Genomic DNA, 18,144 nt, shown 5'->3' with positions numbered 1-18,144 from the left:
GCAGCTGCTCCAGCTGCCACATCATGCCCAGGCAGGTAGGGTAGCAGGGTGACTGTGGGAATGAGATGAGGGCAGGCCACGTTTAGAACACCTCTTGTGCCACAGTTGAGCTTTTAGTTGAACCAGTTCGTTTCCCCCAGAAGTGTCCTTACAGCCCCCATCAGCCCTGCAAGACACTCCATGCTTCCTAAGCACTTGAGGCACCGAGCACCGGTGAGCTACCAGAAGCCCTCTGTAATGTGACCAGACCTGCTGGGCTTCTCTTCCTGGCTCTCCTGAATTACACCGACTGATACTTCCAGGAATTCTGCAGCAGCCCTGAAGCCTTTGTTCTTTCTTCAGCATAAGGAAGTGGGAGAGGGGACTGGGGGAGGGAGGAGAAGCCTTTGAGGACTGTGAAATGACTTCACATCTGAAAATGCCAGGCTTTTCAAGGGGCACAGTGGCTAGCTCCTCCATATAACGTAGATAATGCCATCTCAACAGATCATTTGAGGCTCTGTGTGAAATGGGAACCAACTTGTGCTCTCAGAGAACAGCCACTATCACCTTTCCCCCTGGCTTGCAAACTAAGTGTGTTTATTTCATGTATGTCATCCACACGGACCCTTTAATGTTAAAAGTCACTTCTAGGTTCCTTCTGCCCCCAAGTGTAGTTCTCATTTCCCTCTTCCCATAAGCCTGCCCTTATATATAGATGCCATGCAACACCATCAGAAACTGACTTAAGCCAACTAATGCCTACCTCACCATCAGACTTTTTTTGCTCTTGATAATCTTCTTAGACATGTTGCCAGAGAGCTTTTCCTTATGTGTGTCTGTAGGTGACCAGAGGAAGAGATGACCCTGTAATGGAAAGGGGTAGCGGAGAAGCAGGAAGAGCAATAAACCCGAGGAGCAGAAGTCCTAAGTGCCGTGGTTTCCAAGGACGGCTAGCAGGTTGCAGGGCGAAGCCGAAAGAGTAGAACCACTTACTATAAAAGGCAAGGGGAAAGCAGGAGGCCACAAGGGAGATTAGATTGGAATAGATTGGATGGAGGGGGTGGGGTGCCGCCAGAGCCGGGCGGCCGGGAGAGAAGCACCAGCAGATCCATTCCAGAACGTAATTTGCAAAAATCCACCACTCGCGTTTCGTATTTAAATGAGTAGGGCTCCCCACAGGCTGGGCCGAGCGCCGCGGCCCCGCCCGCAGTCCGATTCAGCGCCCGGGGCCTGAAGACCCGCGCCGAGAGCAGCATCTCCCAGGGGCCTGGGCGCGCCCGCGAAGCAGGGAACAAATGAGGATTAAAGGACTCGGGGAAAGGAAGCCCCCTGCAGAAGCCGTCGGAATTCAAGACCCGCGGGAGCAGTCAATCCAACCTCTTCACACTTGTGGCTGCAGGCACGGAGCTTTCTCCATCCCCAGAGAGATTCCTTCCCCAAATGAAAATAATGAACTTTTGGAGGTATTACTTTTTTGCTTTCACTGTGCTCAGTGTGATTATTTTTGTGATCCTTTATTGTAACAGCCAGTTAAACCTGCCAGATAGTTACAGGAAGCTGAACAGTTCCAGTGAGAGTTATTTTAGAATACATGCTTGTAATTACGCCTTAGAAAACAAGGCCACCTTTTTGTGGAGAAAGACATTGACATCACCTTTGGGAAGTGTCCCTTGCAAGGACTACCTGATCCAGAATCACTACATCACCAGCCCCCTGTCGGCAGAGGAATTTGAGTTTCCTTTGGCGTATGTCATGGTCGTCCATAAGGACTTCGACACTTTTGAAAGGCTCTTCAGGGCCGTCTACATGCCCCAGAACGTCTACTGTGTTCATGTGGATGAGAAAGCCCCAGCTGAGTTCAAGAAATCTGTGTGGCAGTTACTGAGTTGCTTCCAAAATGCTTTTATTGCTTCAAAAACAGAGCCTGTGGTCTACGCAGGAATTTCCAGGCTCCAGGCTGACTTAAACTGCCTCAAAGACCTGGTAGCCTCGGAGGTTCCGTGGAAGTACTCCATCAACACCTGTGGGCAAGATTTCCCCCTGAAAACCAACAAGGAAATAGTGCAGTATCTGAAAGGATTCAAGGGGAAAAACATCACCCCGGGGGTGCTGCCTCCCCCTCACGCAAAGAAGAGGACTAAATTTATCTTCCGGGAGTACATAGGCAGGGCTGGCTCTTTTGTGAAAAATACCTATATTTTGAAAACCCCACCTCCACATAAGCTGACCATCTACTTTGGCACTGCCTATGTGGCACTGACCAGAGAGTTTGTCCACTTTGTCCTGCATGACAAAAGGGCCATTGATCTCCTACACTGGTCTAAAGACACCTATAGTCCTGATGAGCATTTCTGGGTGACCCTTAATAGGATTCCAGGTAGGTACCAATTTCCACTGCCGTTTTTTTCTTACTGGTGGGGTTTGCTAACATTCAGTGCCTCTAGAAAATCGACTCATTTGAAATTATTTGAAAATAAAAAATATATTTTAATGCTTAGAAAACTATTATATTAGTCTAGTTGCTTCTTAGTGACAGTTTAGCTCCGGTTCTGTTGTCTATATTAACTATGTGAAATATAGTGACTTAAACAATGCCGAGCTACCGGAGCTCTGGCAAAACCACCTTTGAGTGTGTATCACCTAACTAGGGACTTTCAGTCCAGTCTTTTTAATAGGGGTGTAATTGACCTATAAAAGCTCTGTCTTTTGAATGAATGCTTTTTATAGACTTTCATAAGCATGGCTATATAACATAATGAGACTGATTTTTAATGAGCATTTTGGAATTTGAGTTGAAATGGCTAATGTCCTTTCAGAGGATGTTTCACAGTTTATTACGCTGATGTTCAAAATTGTTGCCCAGAGTTCATGGGGCTGTTCTTGGAATCTTTGAGTCTTCTTTGGGTGGTCACAAATTATTCTGGTTTAAATGTCTGTAGTCTAAGACTTGAACAAATACCCAGGTCTCAAAGGACATGGTTCAGCAAATCCAAGTCTGATACTTTGTTACTAGAAGAATGGGTAACAGTCAATCAGAATGTGGAGAGTTGGTTAATAGCCGGAGCTGATCCAAAGTAAATTCTTGATTTTTAAGTCACAAATTTTTATTAGAAATTCCAGTTTGCAACCTGTTATTACTACTTACTGTGAAGTCTTTTCCATGGTTTGTGACAAATTGGAAGGGGTTCTAGCAACGCCAGGCAACTGAAGGCAGAGAACAGCATTGAACTCCCTCTTTGATTCAGACCTGCGTTTCTTTTCAAAACTCCTGTATCACACATGTTGTCTGGGATACCTGTGTGATCTGCCCTCTTCCTGGTGATGCCCCAATAGCTTAGTTTCCATGTTGTGCCAGCAGGGTGTCAGCCTTGTAGCCCTGTTGAGGGGGTGGCCTCAGGGGAAATACCTCTCTGCTCTCACATGTAATATCATGGACACATTTAAGTGCTACCTCCATAGATGAAAGTTTCACATCAGTTGGTACGTGCATTCTTAGTAAGTGGGCATTCCTAAGAGCTAAATTAGGGTGGTGGTCACAGAAGCCTACTTTGAGGGCAGAGAGAGGACCCGCAAGGTGACTAGGAGCAAAACACATGCTATCCCACGAGCAGTTTATTTTCAGAAATACTAAATTGTCAGATAACAAACACTTGCCAAAAGAGGCATGAACTAACATTTTTCACAGCGTAGTGAATGCTCATCCTTGTTTACAAGTAACGACATGTAAATATGCCGTGCACGGCATCTAATAATTGTTTTTGTTGATACGGTTTGTGCCAGATAATGTTAGGTTCTATATCTTTTCTTTTACTTGTAAGAAATCCTCATTGTTATCCTCATGGATGGATGAAGAAACTGGGTTTAGAGAGATTGACATAATATGCTCATCTTCACACAGCTTGTCCAAGGCAAAGCTGGGATCTGCTCCTGGATTTGTTTGATCTGAGGTCTAAACCATTTGTCTTGAACCAGGAAAAGAAGGAATAATTATATGTATATCTAAGCAAATTCCCTGCATAATTCCAGGAAGGAGAATACATAAGGGTGGGGAAGAAATGAGGAGGTTTTATATCTTTGTAATTCCATCGCTGTGGAAGTAAGTGCCACCTGACCACTTTAAGCTGGAAATAAAGGTGGCAGGGATGTGGGGAGTGTGTGTGACAGTGAACTTGCTGAGAGCCAGTCGGGCGCTGTGCTAGCTAGTCATGAGAAGGTGTCCTTGCTGGAACTGGTCGCCACACCCCATACTGGCTTCTGTGCTTGCCTCCCTCCCTCCCCCTGGGGAACAGGCTCTGGTCTGGTTTTTCCTCCCAGTCAGTGGAAATGGGAAGTGTTCTTCAGTTAAAGTTCTTTCAGCAGAGTGAGACACAGCCAGGCGGAGGCTTGGAAACTAATCACTCTTACAATAACAAAAGAAAATGATGTGTCTTGATCTTCACACAGAAGTCTTCAAAGAAGTAATAGAGTACCTTGATATTTATATTTTCAGCAACCAAATGTTAATTTAGCCCTTCATTGTACCAAGTACGAGCATTATTTCACGGAATTTTAGTTTTACTATATTGGGATTTGGAATTTCAATTCATTTGCTAATTTTTTCCCACTCCAATCCTCAATTTTTCCCCCCCTGAATATCTGTCCGTGTTTAAAACATTTTTTCTAAAGCTAGCTTTTTTTAAAAAACAGGAAATGTATTCACAAGGTTCTAAATTTTAAAATTTTGCACTCCATCAGCTACTGACATTACTGCTTATTTATATATTCTTCCAGAGATATTTTAGTGAGTTTATAGACAATAAAACTAATTAAACACATGTGGGAGGACACAGTACATATCCTTTTTTAATTGAGGTAAAATTGGTATATAACACTGTATTAGTTTCAAGTGTACAATAGAATAATTCAATTTTTGTCGACACTACATAGTGATCAGCCGAGAGTCTAGTTACCATCTGTCACCATACAATTAACGCCCTTCACCCATTTCACCCACCCCCACCCCCTTCCCCTCTGATAACCACCAATCTGTTCTCTGGACCTATCAGTTTTGGTTGGTTTGGTCATTTTGCATTTTTTTTTAAGTTCACCACAAAAATACACAGAAAAAGGAAAAATGGTCCTTATTTTTAGACTCCGTATTGTCTGTGATAAAATACTAGATGTGTTCTTGATTTTCAGTAGATCACATGCAGATATTTAAGAAGCTAATTTTAATTTAAAAGCTCCAGTTTTTCTTATTTTGAAACATTTTAAAAATCTTGGCCCAAAGAATTTTGTGGGGCAAAGGCACCAAGGACCTTTGCTTCCCAAAGTCCGATAATGGTGAATGCACAGAACTCCCAGGCTAGGAGAAAACCTAGGGGTCCTTAGCTTTAAGCTTCACAGTGGATTCGCATTATCTCCAGGGGCAAGTTGAAGCTCTTAATGTGGCATGACCACCATGACCTGACGCCCTCTGCCTTCCCCACCCCTTCTCTCTACCCTTACTTCTTACTTGATGCTGGATTTTATGTTCCAGCAACTGCTGGGCCCTACATATTTCTGTAATTTTCCCCTAATTTTTTGTTGTGGCTTTTTATGATGTCCTCTCTGGGATACAGTCCCTGCCATCTCAATCTGACTAATTCCCGTTCACCCTTTGTAACCCGTTGTGGAGGGCCCCTACTCTGGAAGCCATCCATCCACCATCACCCACCTTCCAGATGGCTGCTACTCCAACCCTGGGCTCTCCTGTACCCAGAGCCACTGCTGCCATGTTTGGATTGTAGTTACCTGTTAAGTGAGTATCTCTTCTGCCCTGCGTCCTCAGGGTTTGGGATCCTTAAGGATAAGAAATGTGACATTATCTTTGTCCTCCCCATCCCTCCCCTACAATACCACTGGTCCCTGTGCCTGATTTGAGGCTATGCCCCTAAGGGTTGTGGGTTGGGTCTGGGGAGAGGCTGGATAGTTAAGATCAAGGGATGTAGGAACGGGTCCTGTACCTGGGACAGGTGGGTGGGGGGAGTTTTTGATAGTTAGGATTAGGCCAACAAGTGATATCAGTAAAGATAAAGAGTCAGAAAGACTTGTAGAGTTAGCGAGTTCCAGAGTTCCTGGCAGAATGTCAATAGAGAGTGTTCTTCCTTAAAAAATCTGGTTCCCAGGTAGCCAGCCCCGCCTTATCAGGAGGCAGCATCTGATGCGGTGAGAAACCTGCTGGCACCATGTGGATGCCTCTGGGTAGTTTCCACCTTATATGCACCTGGTTTGAACTTCTCCCACACCTTGGCCCCCATCTAGTTCTGATGTTCACAGAGTGGGCTCTTCTGCCTTAATGTGATCTAGACTGCTTCTTAGCTGCCAGTTTAGACAAAAAAACATGAGTGTAAGGAAATGAAAGGTTAAGAAAGGACGAATAGAAAGAAACTTGAAACATTTCTCCAGGTGTAGCCCTCAGCAAATGTGAACACTGAGCTATTTGGAAGGTATGTGTTTTCTACAGAAAGGTTACTGGGCCTTAAATCTGGGAGTGGCTGGATCTGTCCCAGTCTATTTCAAAAGTTATGTATTGTGTTCTTTGTACATCAGCCTGAATTTAGAATTCAGTTTCTAAAGGCACAAAGGATGCATTCAGTCATGCTGACTGAACGGATGACGGAGAGTTATGAACATTGATGGGCTGGTAGAATCAGGTCAATGAATGTCATTAGAACATTCAGGTCTACAATAAAGCTGTTCTTTTTTGTTTGTGGCCAAGTGACAGTCCACACTGACACTTACTTTGTCAATATAGAGAAATTTTGGTTCAAGGAGAATTTGTACAAAATAGTTTTTTCCATGGGTTCCTATTCATTTAACAGAGTTTTAAAGTATCATTTTTGTCTAGCGAGATAATATAAAATTCACATAATACATATGGACATTATTTTCAAAACACAATGTTCATGATTTGGGCCTGTTTGGCTAGGTTTTTTCTTTGGTAAAAAGCTCTAGGCTCTTCTTGGGCAGGTAAGTTGGGGAAGATGTATAATGTGCAGTTTATCCTGGCTCTGGAGTACCTAGACTGATGAGTCTACATCATAAAATTCTGAGCGCCTGGTAGTGAGAACTTAGTCAGGTTACAGGGTATTTACAACATTAAACTGCCCTGAAGCTATGGGCATTGGAAGGCTCCTTTACGATGCCTGCAGCCATTGGCTGTGTTGTAATACTGGATCGTCTTCCTTGGGGAATCTGTACCCAGATGTTTTTTGCCCCACCCCACCCTTCTGAGGGAAATAATCTAGAAAAACTGTTCTAGATTAGCTCTTAATTCCTAATCTCTTGAATAACATTATATAAGACAAGAAAAACTGGATTGAAATATATATGAGTATTTAATTAAGCATAAAAAACATTACCACTGGGAAACATCCGCTAAACTGAATTTAACATGGATTTCATTCTAACAGAAAGGATTAATACTTTCTTTACTTGTCACTTGAGAGCTGGCAAGACCCTTTTTCCAACTTTCCTTCAACCTCCCCTCATACTCTTATCAATTATTTAAGATACATCTAGAAGTAGCAGTTGTCTTTCTTTTTTTTTTTGAACGAAAACATAGTATTGCACTGCAATAAAGTAAGGTTAATTGTATGTCGGGCCATAATAGGTATATCATTAATGTCTAAATTATCTCTTTAGCATAAATCTATTTTCTTTGAACCACTGAAATGGCATCTCCTTCCAGCCCCCTTTGAGTCCACATGACACTATGGAAAGGGCTTTGGAGCCAGACAAACATAGTTTAAGTCCTGGCTCCTTTTATTTGCTAACTATGTGCTATGGTCCTTAGTCTATGCTGTGCCTCAGTTTACCCATCTTTGATGATGCGAATAATAAACAGTACTTCATTCCCAAGGAAGTGATGAGTATTAAATAAGACAATATGTAGTGCAGTGAGTCTTAGAACCTGTCTCGGCATCTGCTGTAGGGCCTGTTCAAACAGTTGTTGGGCTGTAACCCCCAGAGCATCTGAGTCAGCTGGTCTGGAGCAGGCCCCAGCATCTGCATTCCTAACAACTTCCCACGTGTTACTGGTGCTTCCCTGCTAGGAAGCACACTTTGGCAACTGCTGATGTAAACCATCCTTTACAGAGACTGGCTTCATGGATCATTCACAGCGGATGTCAGTTCTGCTCATTTCCATCAGAGCCTGTCCTTGACTGAGAAAACCATCAGTAACAATGAGAGTGCATTGGGACAAGGAAAAACCTTCTGGTGTTGATTCAGATAGTGCCTGTTGAGAAATGACCGAGGTTTGGGAAGTATTCATTTTGAGGGGGTATCCTGGGCTTTGCAATGAGATACCTCTAATGATGAGTTTTAGCTTTTCCCTTAACAGCTTTGTGACCTCAGGTGCCTCATACTTCAAACTCCTCATCTGTGCAGTCATGACGGCTACTTGGTAGAGTTGTTTTGAGAACTAAATGAAAAAATTGGGTATCAAGTGAGAGGTTAAGTGATATATATTAATATGAATATGTTGTTTTCTTAGTGTGAATATATATTAGTAATATGATTGTATTAAGGATTAATATGAGTATATATTAATATGACTATAAATGAAGAAAATCTAAATGTGGCCTAGGAATCCCAAACTAATGACATCCTAGAGATGTTAAATAAAACTGATTTAAATCTCTTTTCACTCTACAAGGATGTCTCCACATGGGTTCCACAACTAGAGAAACAGGAGGAAATACAGGGAAATTTAAGCAGTTGAATAAGGGGAGTAAGTGCTTCTCTATAATTTTGATTTCCCTTAATGTTATTAGTGTCATTTTTGAAACTACTAAAAAAAACCTCACTTAGTCCTCATAATAACACTGAAGTATGGTATCCAGGAGAAGTGTTTACCTTAAGGGAAAAGGATGTGAAGAGTGTCTTCAGCACTGTTTTTGAGGTCACATCATGTGAAAGAAACAGGAATGGGAATTAATAGGTTGTTTTATTTTCGTAAACCCTAGGATGTAACAGAAAGAACTTAAGCTGTCTGTCCAGACCATAATATAATTTCTTGAAAAAAGAAATCAACACAGCCAAGGCTTGAAAGAAACAAGAGAGCTTTTTTCACAATCCCTCCCTCCATACAGGATTTTGTTGGCCCAGCCACATCCTTCCTATTTTGGGTGTTCAACTTCCTCATGTTAAAAAAAATGTTGTCCTTCTAGTTGCTTATGCAGGGATAATTTTAAAACTGTATTATGAAATTTACAAACACAACACTATAGAGAACAGTGCGACAATCCTCACGTGCCCATCAGGCATTCTCAACGACCATCCAAATACTACACAGAGCAAGAAAACTTAACATTTATGACAAAGCATTGAGTTGATAGTAATTTTCAGAAATGAGTAGCTTCCTCTTTTCAAGGGAAGTGCAGAATTCCAATAATCCAGGCTAAGGCTTTCTACGCATCGCCGAATAATGACTTACAGAAGAATAAAAACCATTTTATCTTACTTAGCTGCTTAAGATATATCACATCAACCAGACTGAATTTTCTTCTTCCCTTTTTTTTTTTGTACAAAGCTGAATCTACAAGCACAAGCTCTGTAAACATTAGAAGCAAGAGTCGAATAATGTTTGCTAAGATTTCCATTCTTTTGATCTTCCTGTTTCTAAAGGGAAAACAGCCAGAATATGTTAATAACAGTAGTAAATTGATTAAGTGGGATATACTGTTCCATGTGCAGTGTTGAGAGGTATGTTTTTTCATCTTGCTAGTGAATATTCCATTTACTCTATTTAGGAAAAAAAAAAAAGACAGATTGACAATCTTAACACTTCTACAGGTCCCCTGTATATCTGATTTTGAATTGACTTGAAGGTATTTTGCCCTCAGCCAAATCTTAATGTATTTTCCATTATCACACGTTCTCATAAAGCCTCTGTTGGTTCAATCATCTTGTCAATTTTTCACATTTAATTTAATCTGTGATTGCCCAGCTATCAAACTCTGTAGCTTTACATGAGGTTTTTCCTGATCTTGCAGGATGACGTGGCAGGGAGACTACCAACTTTGGCATCCCAGCCTTGTCAGTTAACAGCTTATCTGACACTGCAAAAATTACATAACCACCTAAGCACCAGCTCATTTTGGCTGTAGGACATAAGAGAAAGTTTGAACGTTGTCTGAGAATTTATTAAAAAGTAAGAATTGTGTATGGGGCAGTGTTGATCTAACTTCACCCCAGAACATAAGTATCTGGAGAATAATGCATTTCACAGCAGTGATTATGACTTGCTAGTATTTCTTTTCAAATGTGTTTCTAGAAGGGCCAGAAGAATCTCTGGGTGGCTCTGGTAACTGTTAGTCCATTCTTGGGTGAATCTGCTGCTGTTTTGTTCCTTCAGTTTTTTCTTTCTTCTTATACTCCACAGATGAGTGAAATCATTTGATACTTGTCTTTTTCTGCCTGGCTTATTTCATTGAGCATATACCCTCTAGCTCCATCCATGTTGTTGCAAATGGGAGGATTTGTTTTCTTCTTATGGCTGAATAATATTCCATTGTGTATGTGTGCCACATTTTCTTTATCCATTCATCTACTGATGGACACTAAGGTTGCTTCCATTTCTTGGCTATTGTAAATACTGCTGTGATAAACATAGGGGTGCATTTATAAGATGATGAGGGTATAGCACCCAGGTCAGCCATCGGTAAATCTGTTACCATCTCCACCCTCCCACCCCCATGGTATGTTAATGTCACAGCTTTTCTATGTATAGTACACTGTGACCAGAAGGCCAATGGAACAATGCCTCTGGGTGATGAACTTCCCTGGCTGCCAGGGTTTCCATGGCCCTGTCTGGACCCCAACCACCACTGTTGCCACGACTTAGAACTCTGGCCATTCACCACAGGTAGTGTGTGCTGGTGATTTTTTTGCTTTAAAATTCTGACAAAATGGGGAAACTGGACCCTGAGTACTTACACGATATATCCACTTAATATAGCTTCCCTTGTTTCTGGAGAGGATTTTTTCTGGGTGTGCCCATCACGGCTGAGCTAGATTCAGGCCAGTGTGGTCCATCTATGGTGGGGAAGAAAAAGAGGCCCTCTGAAGCCACAGCATTTGGCTTCAAATCCAGCTTTGCAGCTCCTGATGTATATGATTTCAGGCAAACAAAGTAATCTGAGTCTCGGTTTCTGTATTTGTAAAGTGGGATTAGTCTCTGAGGTTGTAAGGAGATTATGTGAATGAATACCTACCAGGTACCTAAAATGGTGCATGGCACCTACTAAGTTATCAGTAACTGTTAGTTATTTTTCATTCCATCCAGCTGCCGTTGAAAAGAGACAACAGGTGCCAGGAAAGTGCAGTTTCCCACGAGGCACCGGTTTCTGAGATTGCTACAAAAGATCTGGAAGTTGTTCTAGAATTGAGACCAAATCAGTTTGAATTCCCCCCTCCTCCCCAGCTTCCTATACTACTGTCCTTCCCCAGGAAATGAGAGGAGCAGAGACCATGACACTGGTTAGGGAGCCCAACTGCCCCCTGTGCAGTGTTTGCAGGTGCACCAACTCAGGTACCAGCATACTAGGAGGCGCAGTGACTGACAGTGATCCTGCGTCAGTGCTGACAGCTGGCTCTTGAGGATGCCTGCAGTTTCCAAGTGATCTGAATCTCCTCTCAGTGCCCCTCTCTGTGCCTGATGTTACCACCAGAATGGGGGCACCTGAAACAGGGTATATCAGTGAGGGGCATCTCGCCCAACTCCCTGTCAGCTTCCATCTGTTGTGTCCCAACAGGACGTGTGCAGTAAGGAGTGTGCCAAGTGAAACAGATGTGGCCTCACAGCCCCCAGTGGCCCTGTGGAATTGGGAGGTGCGGGAGAATGAAGACTGGCTCCCCCTAGCTCAGTCATGGCTGCTGCTAGCTTGTGATCTTTTGCAAGTCCCTTCAACTCTCCAACTTCGTTTTCTCAACCAAGGAATGACCATAGGAGTCTCATGGAGGTGGCGCGGGGGCGGGGGGCCTATGCTGAGAGGAATACATGAAGTGGTTACTGTAACTCAGCTACAGTTCCGTAGGTCTGTAGCCAGTAACTCTGTAGCCATCATTCTGAAGCCTAGTACTGCTCCTGATGGACAGAAGAAGGTGCTCACTGAATGTGGTTTGGGTGAGAGGTTTTTATTTTTATTTACTTTTCATTTCATCTTGTTTTGTCTTAAGTAGACGATGCTGGAAGGAGTAGAAACCCTCGTGGTGACTTCAGAAATAACAAAATGATTTTGTGAAGTGGAATGGGTGATTTCATCCTGGAGTTGGAAATGGGTATTCTCATCATTAGGATTAGAGAAACCAGGCCTAGGAGGCCAACTGGTTTGTTTGGGCCCCTATGATTTAGCAGCTGAACTGGGTCCCAAAGATGGGACTTCTAAGTCATAATACAGTAGTCTTGGTGTACTTAGTACTTCCCACAGAAATACTCTGGCTGTTGGAGCAAAAGGACAGTAACAACATTTTAGTACCTGTGTTCTCTAATTACTGAAAGCTGAGTTTTAATGACAGGATTCTGTAAGTAATGTTTGGGATTTATTTTTTCAAAAGATAATGAATATTAATATTTCTCAAATGAAAATTCTGTAGGTATTCTACAGAATAGAATTTTAGAAAGTTTTAAAGTACAGTTGACATACAATATTATATTAGTTTCAGGTGTACAAGTTGTAATTTGACAATTGTATACATTACAAAATGATACTTGTATACATTACAAAATGCTTACCACATTAAAGTGTAGTTACCATCTGTCACTGTACAGAGTTATTACAATATTATTGACCATATTCCCTATGTGATACTTTTCATTGCTGTGACTTCATTTATTTTATAACCGGAAATTTGTAACTCTTCACCCCCTTTACCTATTTTACCCATCTCCCTCCCCCGCACGAGTCTGTTTCTGTTTCTGTTTTGTTTTGTTTAGATTCCGCATATAACTGAAATCATACAGAATTTGTCATTCTCTGTCTTATTCCACTTAGCATAGTACCCTCTGAGTCCATCTGTGTTGTTACAAATGGTGAGATTTACCTAGGTTGATCGCAGCATTATTTACAATAGCCAAGATAGGGGAGCAACTTAAGTGTCCTAGATAAAGATGTGTGTACACACACACACACAGAAAGATCATTCAGCCATAAAAAAGAAATAGAATTTAAAAATGTATCCATTTACCATGAAGGAGACCCATTCTATCGTACATTGTTGCAGAATTTGAAGCAGTTTCCTTTTCTATTTTTAAATTCACACACAGTACAATTCGTTCTCAGTGGTGTCCAGTCCCATGTGTTTTCACAGCGGCATGAGTCATGCATCCACCACAATCAAGAACAATTCCAGCACCTCCAAAAATGCCTTCATGGTGCTCCTTGAAAGCAGCCCCTGCCCCCAAAAGAAACCCTCGGCAAATCCTGACCTGTTCTCCACCCCTGCCGTTTTGCCTTTCCCAGAGTGTCATAACCATGGTATCGTAGAGTATGTGGTCTTTGAGGTCTGGGAAAGCAGCTTCTTATTCTTCATTCTGTGTGTTCCAAGGTGAATGGGAGGGTTTCTTACAGATCCTCTAGCAGGTGGATATCTGTTGAATGTTGGTTCCATTTGGCTAATTTTTCTTTTCTCGTGTTATTTATAACTTTTAATAAGTAATAGAATCAGTTGGACTGCTTATTATTTTTTTTGAAAAGTAGGGTCTTCTAGTATAGTATTCATTTGGGATGATAAACTAAATGTAAATACATTGCATAGTTACATCATTATTAAGCTTCAACTTGGCATGATTTTGTTACTCTTGATTTGACAGTGTCTGTGACGCAGAATAAATAGGGGGAACATCACAAATTCAGGTGGAAGAGTAGGAATAACCAACACCACCTTCCAGTTCTGTTCTAAAGGCGCAGGTGGCAGACTCTCAGAACTTCCCATCCTGAGTCCCAATCAGTCCTGTCATACAGGAGCAGTGCGGTGAGCACGTGACACCCTCGCCGCTGCGTTCTCTCATCAGCACACAGACCTGCTGGGTGTGCAGGTGGCTCACAGGTTTATTTTTTCCTACAAACTGAGTATGTTTGTCACTGGTCTTGATCTGAAGATGTCCATGACCGAGTTTCTCAAATGTTGGAGTGACTGTGGCACAAGTAAACATACCAGTAGTAGTGAAGTTCTTAATGGCAAAAGCCTCAAAACCTGAAAAATGGGTCCTGAGGCCCTGTGATCCCTGAACGGACCCTGGGAGGAGAAGCGGACATGGGCAAGGAATGAATGGAAGGGGCCAGCGTTTCTTGGAAGTCCCTTGTTTTCCTTTGCCAGTTTATGTAAATACCACCTTCCTACCTGCTCTCCAGCTTTCTTCAACTTTTTATTGAAACATATGTACGGGAAACCGCGCATACCAGAATCGAAGAGGTCCGTGAGGTTTCAAACTGAGCCTTACGTGAGCACGCAGGCCGGAAGCCAAGTCACTGCAGGACTCGGGGGGCCTCCTCGTGCCCCCTGCGTCACTTCCGAGAGGGACAGCCATCCCGACCCATGAACTGGCATGGCCTGTATTTTTGTCGCTGTGTAACTTCGAAATGTAGCCCCGTGCTTTTCCTCCAAATGGTCTGGTTGAATAGATGCTTCCCGAAGAAATGCTACGCCTACCTGTATTTCTAAAAACCACAAATCCTGGGCACACCTCAGGACTTTTTCTCATGTCTCTGCTCTTTTTAAAGTTTATTTAGATATTTCTGTATAAACAGAGGAATTAGTTCTGCTGTTCCGGGTAAGGGGTTGGGCTTGCTATAGAGAGGCACTTAGTTCCCAGAACTCGCCACCTGTATACACCCCGGTACGTGCACAAGTGGAATTTGCCACTGACCTTCAGCTCCTATGGATCCATCCTGGATTGTAAATAGGGGTTAAGATTAGACAAGAGTGCTAAGTAAGCGTGATTTATTTTTTCTTGGCTGCTCTTACATGGAATTGGAGGGGATGTTTTACAACTTGAGAATGAATTCTTGATTTACATCCAGCTGGGTGTAGCCTGGTACCTTGTTTTGAAGGTGAGGAAGGCCGTGTGTGCTGTAAGAGGCCTTCTAAATCTGTCTAAGATTTAGACAGGTGTTCTAACACTGGCTACCCTTTATAGTTACGTAGGGCATTTTTAGAAATACCAATGTCTGGGCCTCACTCTTGATTCAGAATGCCAAGGAGATGGGGCGCAATGATTGGTAGGTCTAAAAAGTTCACAGGTGATCTAGTGTGTAGCCAGAATGAGGAACACTGATACAGATAAAGGCTAGAATTTGAGTTGAAAATGAAGACGACAATTGATTATCGTGTTGACTTGGCTCTCATTCATTCCTTATCTGCACCTGATAACTACTTAAAAAAATAAATCTGTCTAAGAGTTATTAAGGACTTTTCCCAGACAACAAGCAAAGCCGTGGAGGCCGTGCTGTGTTCTATTGATCTCAATAAGGAATGGCTCTGTCATGAAATCCCTTTCCCTGTAATGGCGTGGGAAGGGAAATCAATATTGTAAATACTTCTTTTTTCAAACAGTCACATAAAATCTAGAAAATGCCACTTGAAATGCAAATACCTAATTCAAGCTATGAACAAACACATCTAAAAGAGATCACAGAGAAAACTTACCACTTGACATTCACATGCTGTTAATATCAACAGAATCTCCTGAGTTTCTGGCATCTAATGAAACCTAAGTTCTTAGGAAACAGATTTCTGAACCAATAAACCTATGAAAGTGGTAAACATGTGCATAAAGGGATGCCCAAGCTCACTTAAGGAAACCCAACCCCTATCTCTCCATGGTAAAGGCTGCTTGTGAAGGGTTACTTGCAATCTATATTGAATATAGGTTAGTCAACTAGTTAATGTCTATGTTGTAGTCTTACAGTGACATGGAAGTATTTCTTTGTACCAAAAGATGCTTGATGAAATGTTTTCTTAATGATCATTACTTGTAGGTATAATATTTTTGTAGTGTTTTGTGTTTTTCTTCAAACTTTCATTTCTGTTCTTTACACTTCTTTGCATCTTTTTAATCTACTAACAAGTGTTCGGTTTTTCATAAATTATAATTATATTGTTAAGAAGAAAAACAAAGGTTCACAAGGTAAATGTGCCATGATCCTTAACACTAGCTAATTTGAGGGAGTTGGAAAATAAACAGTTCTCTTCTTGAGCTTTTCTGTATTTTCAATATCTCTGAAACTTGAAGTTGCCATATTCAGTGAAAAATAAAATCTCTCCATACTGAGGCACACTCTTTGCTGTTTTAGAAACTAAAAAGTATTACCCTTTTTATAAAGGGAAGGTCATTCAAATACTCTGTGAAGAACAGGTGTTCTAACACTGGCTACCCTTTATAGTTACGTAGGGCATTTTTAGAAATACCAATGTCTGGGCCTCACTCTTGATTCAGAATGCCAAGGAGATGGGGCGCAATGATTGGTAGGTCTAAAAAGTTCACAGGTGATCTAGTGTGTAGCCAGAATGAGGAACACTGATACAGATAAAGGCTAGAATTTGAGTTGAAAATGAAGACGACAATTGATTATCGTGTTGACTTGGCTCTCATTCATTCCTTATCTGCACCTGATAACTACTTAAAAAAAAAATCAGTTAAAATCTTGCTGGCAGAAAAAGAATGTCCAAAGCTTGGTGGCTTGAAGAAAGTTCTTCCTGGTCCTGTGAGTTCTGACCAGGGCCAGCCCCCTTAGAGCCGGGTGGGCTGGGGCGCATCACCTCCAGGCGCCAGGGTTCTCCATACGTGGCCCCCAAGGGCTCCGACGGTTTCACTTGGTGATTCGGGAGGGCAAACCCTCATCAATGACCAGTTTTTAAGTCTTTGGTTGTGTTGTATTTACTGAAGTCCCATTGACAAGTCACATGGCCAAGGGCGGATTCAAGGGGTGGAGAAACATTCTTTGCCTCTTGGTGGAAACGCTGCAAAGTAAAAGTCGTTAAGCAATTTCTAAAATAGTTGTCTACCCCTCAGTGGTCAAAAAATGAGGAACATTCCTAGGAGTGGAGTTACTGGGTTGTTTGGTATTTTTATATTTCTTTCAGCCATTGATTTCATATAAAACATTTTTACATGCCTGTCTGTTTTTATAACTGGTACTCCTCATTTAACAGGATGTCATAGCTCTTCCATGTTATGAAGAATTCTTCACCATAATTTATAATAGCTTTATAGCATACCATTATTTGAATGCACTATAACTTATTTAGCAAAGCCTTAAATCATGGGCACTTAAGAGGTGTCATTGGTAGTAATAGTTGTTTTATTAATAAAGTTGGTAATTAATGATGACTGATATTTCTCAGCACTTAGTATGTACCAAGCACCATTCGGAGTGCTTTAAGTATATGATGTACTTCACATCAACTCCATAAGGTGTATTTACTCCTTCTGCCCTCATTTACAGAGAGGAACAGAGACATTAGCTAGCCTGTCGGTGGTTTCACAGGTTTTTGAACCCAGGCCAGCTTCAGCGTCTCTCCTTTTAACTGCTATATTACACTGCCTCCCAAATATAATTAACAAATAACTTCCGTAGGACAGATCCCAATATGTTGAACTGTTGAGTCAAATGATGTGCACATTTTTAAGGTTGTTTTTTTTTAATGGAACACTTCACCAATTGGCATGTCATCCATGCACTGGGCCTTGCTAATCTTCTCTGTATCATTCTAATTTAGCGTATGTGTTGCTGGAGTGAGCACTTTAAGGGTTGTAATACAAAGTGTCATATTGCTCTTCAATAATTGCACCAGTTTATTATACTCCTGCTGGGAGGCCTGAGACAACCATTTCTCTGTGTCCCCTCCACTACTGCGTATTACCATTTTCTAAATCTTTGCCAGTTTGATGGGTATAAAAAAGAGGAGGGCAGGGAGTTTTGGGGAAACCTCTGTGTCTTCCACTCAGTTTTGCTGTGAACCTACAATTGCTCTAAAAAAAAAAGTATTGAAATTAATTTTTTTTAAAATTAGAGGCTATCTTCAGATTTAAACCGTAGTAACTTTAGTTGCTAGTGTGTGTTTGCCTTTTTCTTTTTATCGAGATATAAAGAACATAGAACATTACAGTGATTTCAGGTATGCAACATAATGATC

The 18,144-nt window shown here is 41.7% G+C and overlaps 1 protein-coding gene and 1 non-coding gene across 11 annotated transcripts in view; one reads left to right on the top strand and one right to left on the bottom strand.

The window, feature by feature from the left end:
• GCNT2 (glucosaminyl (N-acetyl) transferase 2 (I blood group)) overlaps nucleotides 1–18,144 on the top strand; it is a 111,981-nt gene that overhangs the window by 70,706 nt on the left and 23,131 nt on the right. Inside the window, exon 1 of one of the 10 annotated variants that reach the window (XR_012126375.1) lies at nucleotides 1,093–2,359. The exons of 8 other annotated variants lie outside the window; for them this stretch is intronic. Coding sequence is in view for 1 of the 2 variants with exons in the window: in XM_017659462.3 (XP_017514951.1) it covers nucleotides 1,423–2,359 (937 nt within the window). In the remaining variant the exon portion in view is untranslated. Of the gene's footprint in view, nucleotides 1–1,092; nucleotides 2,360–18,144 lie in introns of those variants that run through there. One more of the 10 variants, XM_017659462.3, reaches the window with a different exon arrangement.
• On the bottom strand, nucleotides 17,647–17,751 carry LOC118971187 (U6 spliceosomal RNA). The gene has a single exon (XR_005059520.2). It is a non-coding gene; the product is annotated as a U6 spliceosomal RNA (small nuclear RNA).

This window comes from Manis javanica, chromosome 16, assembly GCF_040802235.1.
Source record: "Manis javanica isolate MJ-LG chromosome 16, MJ_LKY, whole genome shotgun sequence".
Classification (NCBI taxonomy): Eukaryota; Metazoa; Chordata; class Mammalia; order Pholidota; family Manidae; genus Manis; species Manis javanica.
Note: the sequence above shows the minus strand (reverse complement) of the source record. Positions and strands in the feature narration are given on the sequence as shown.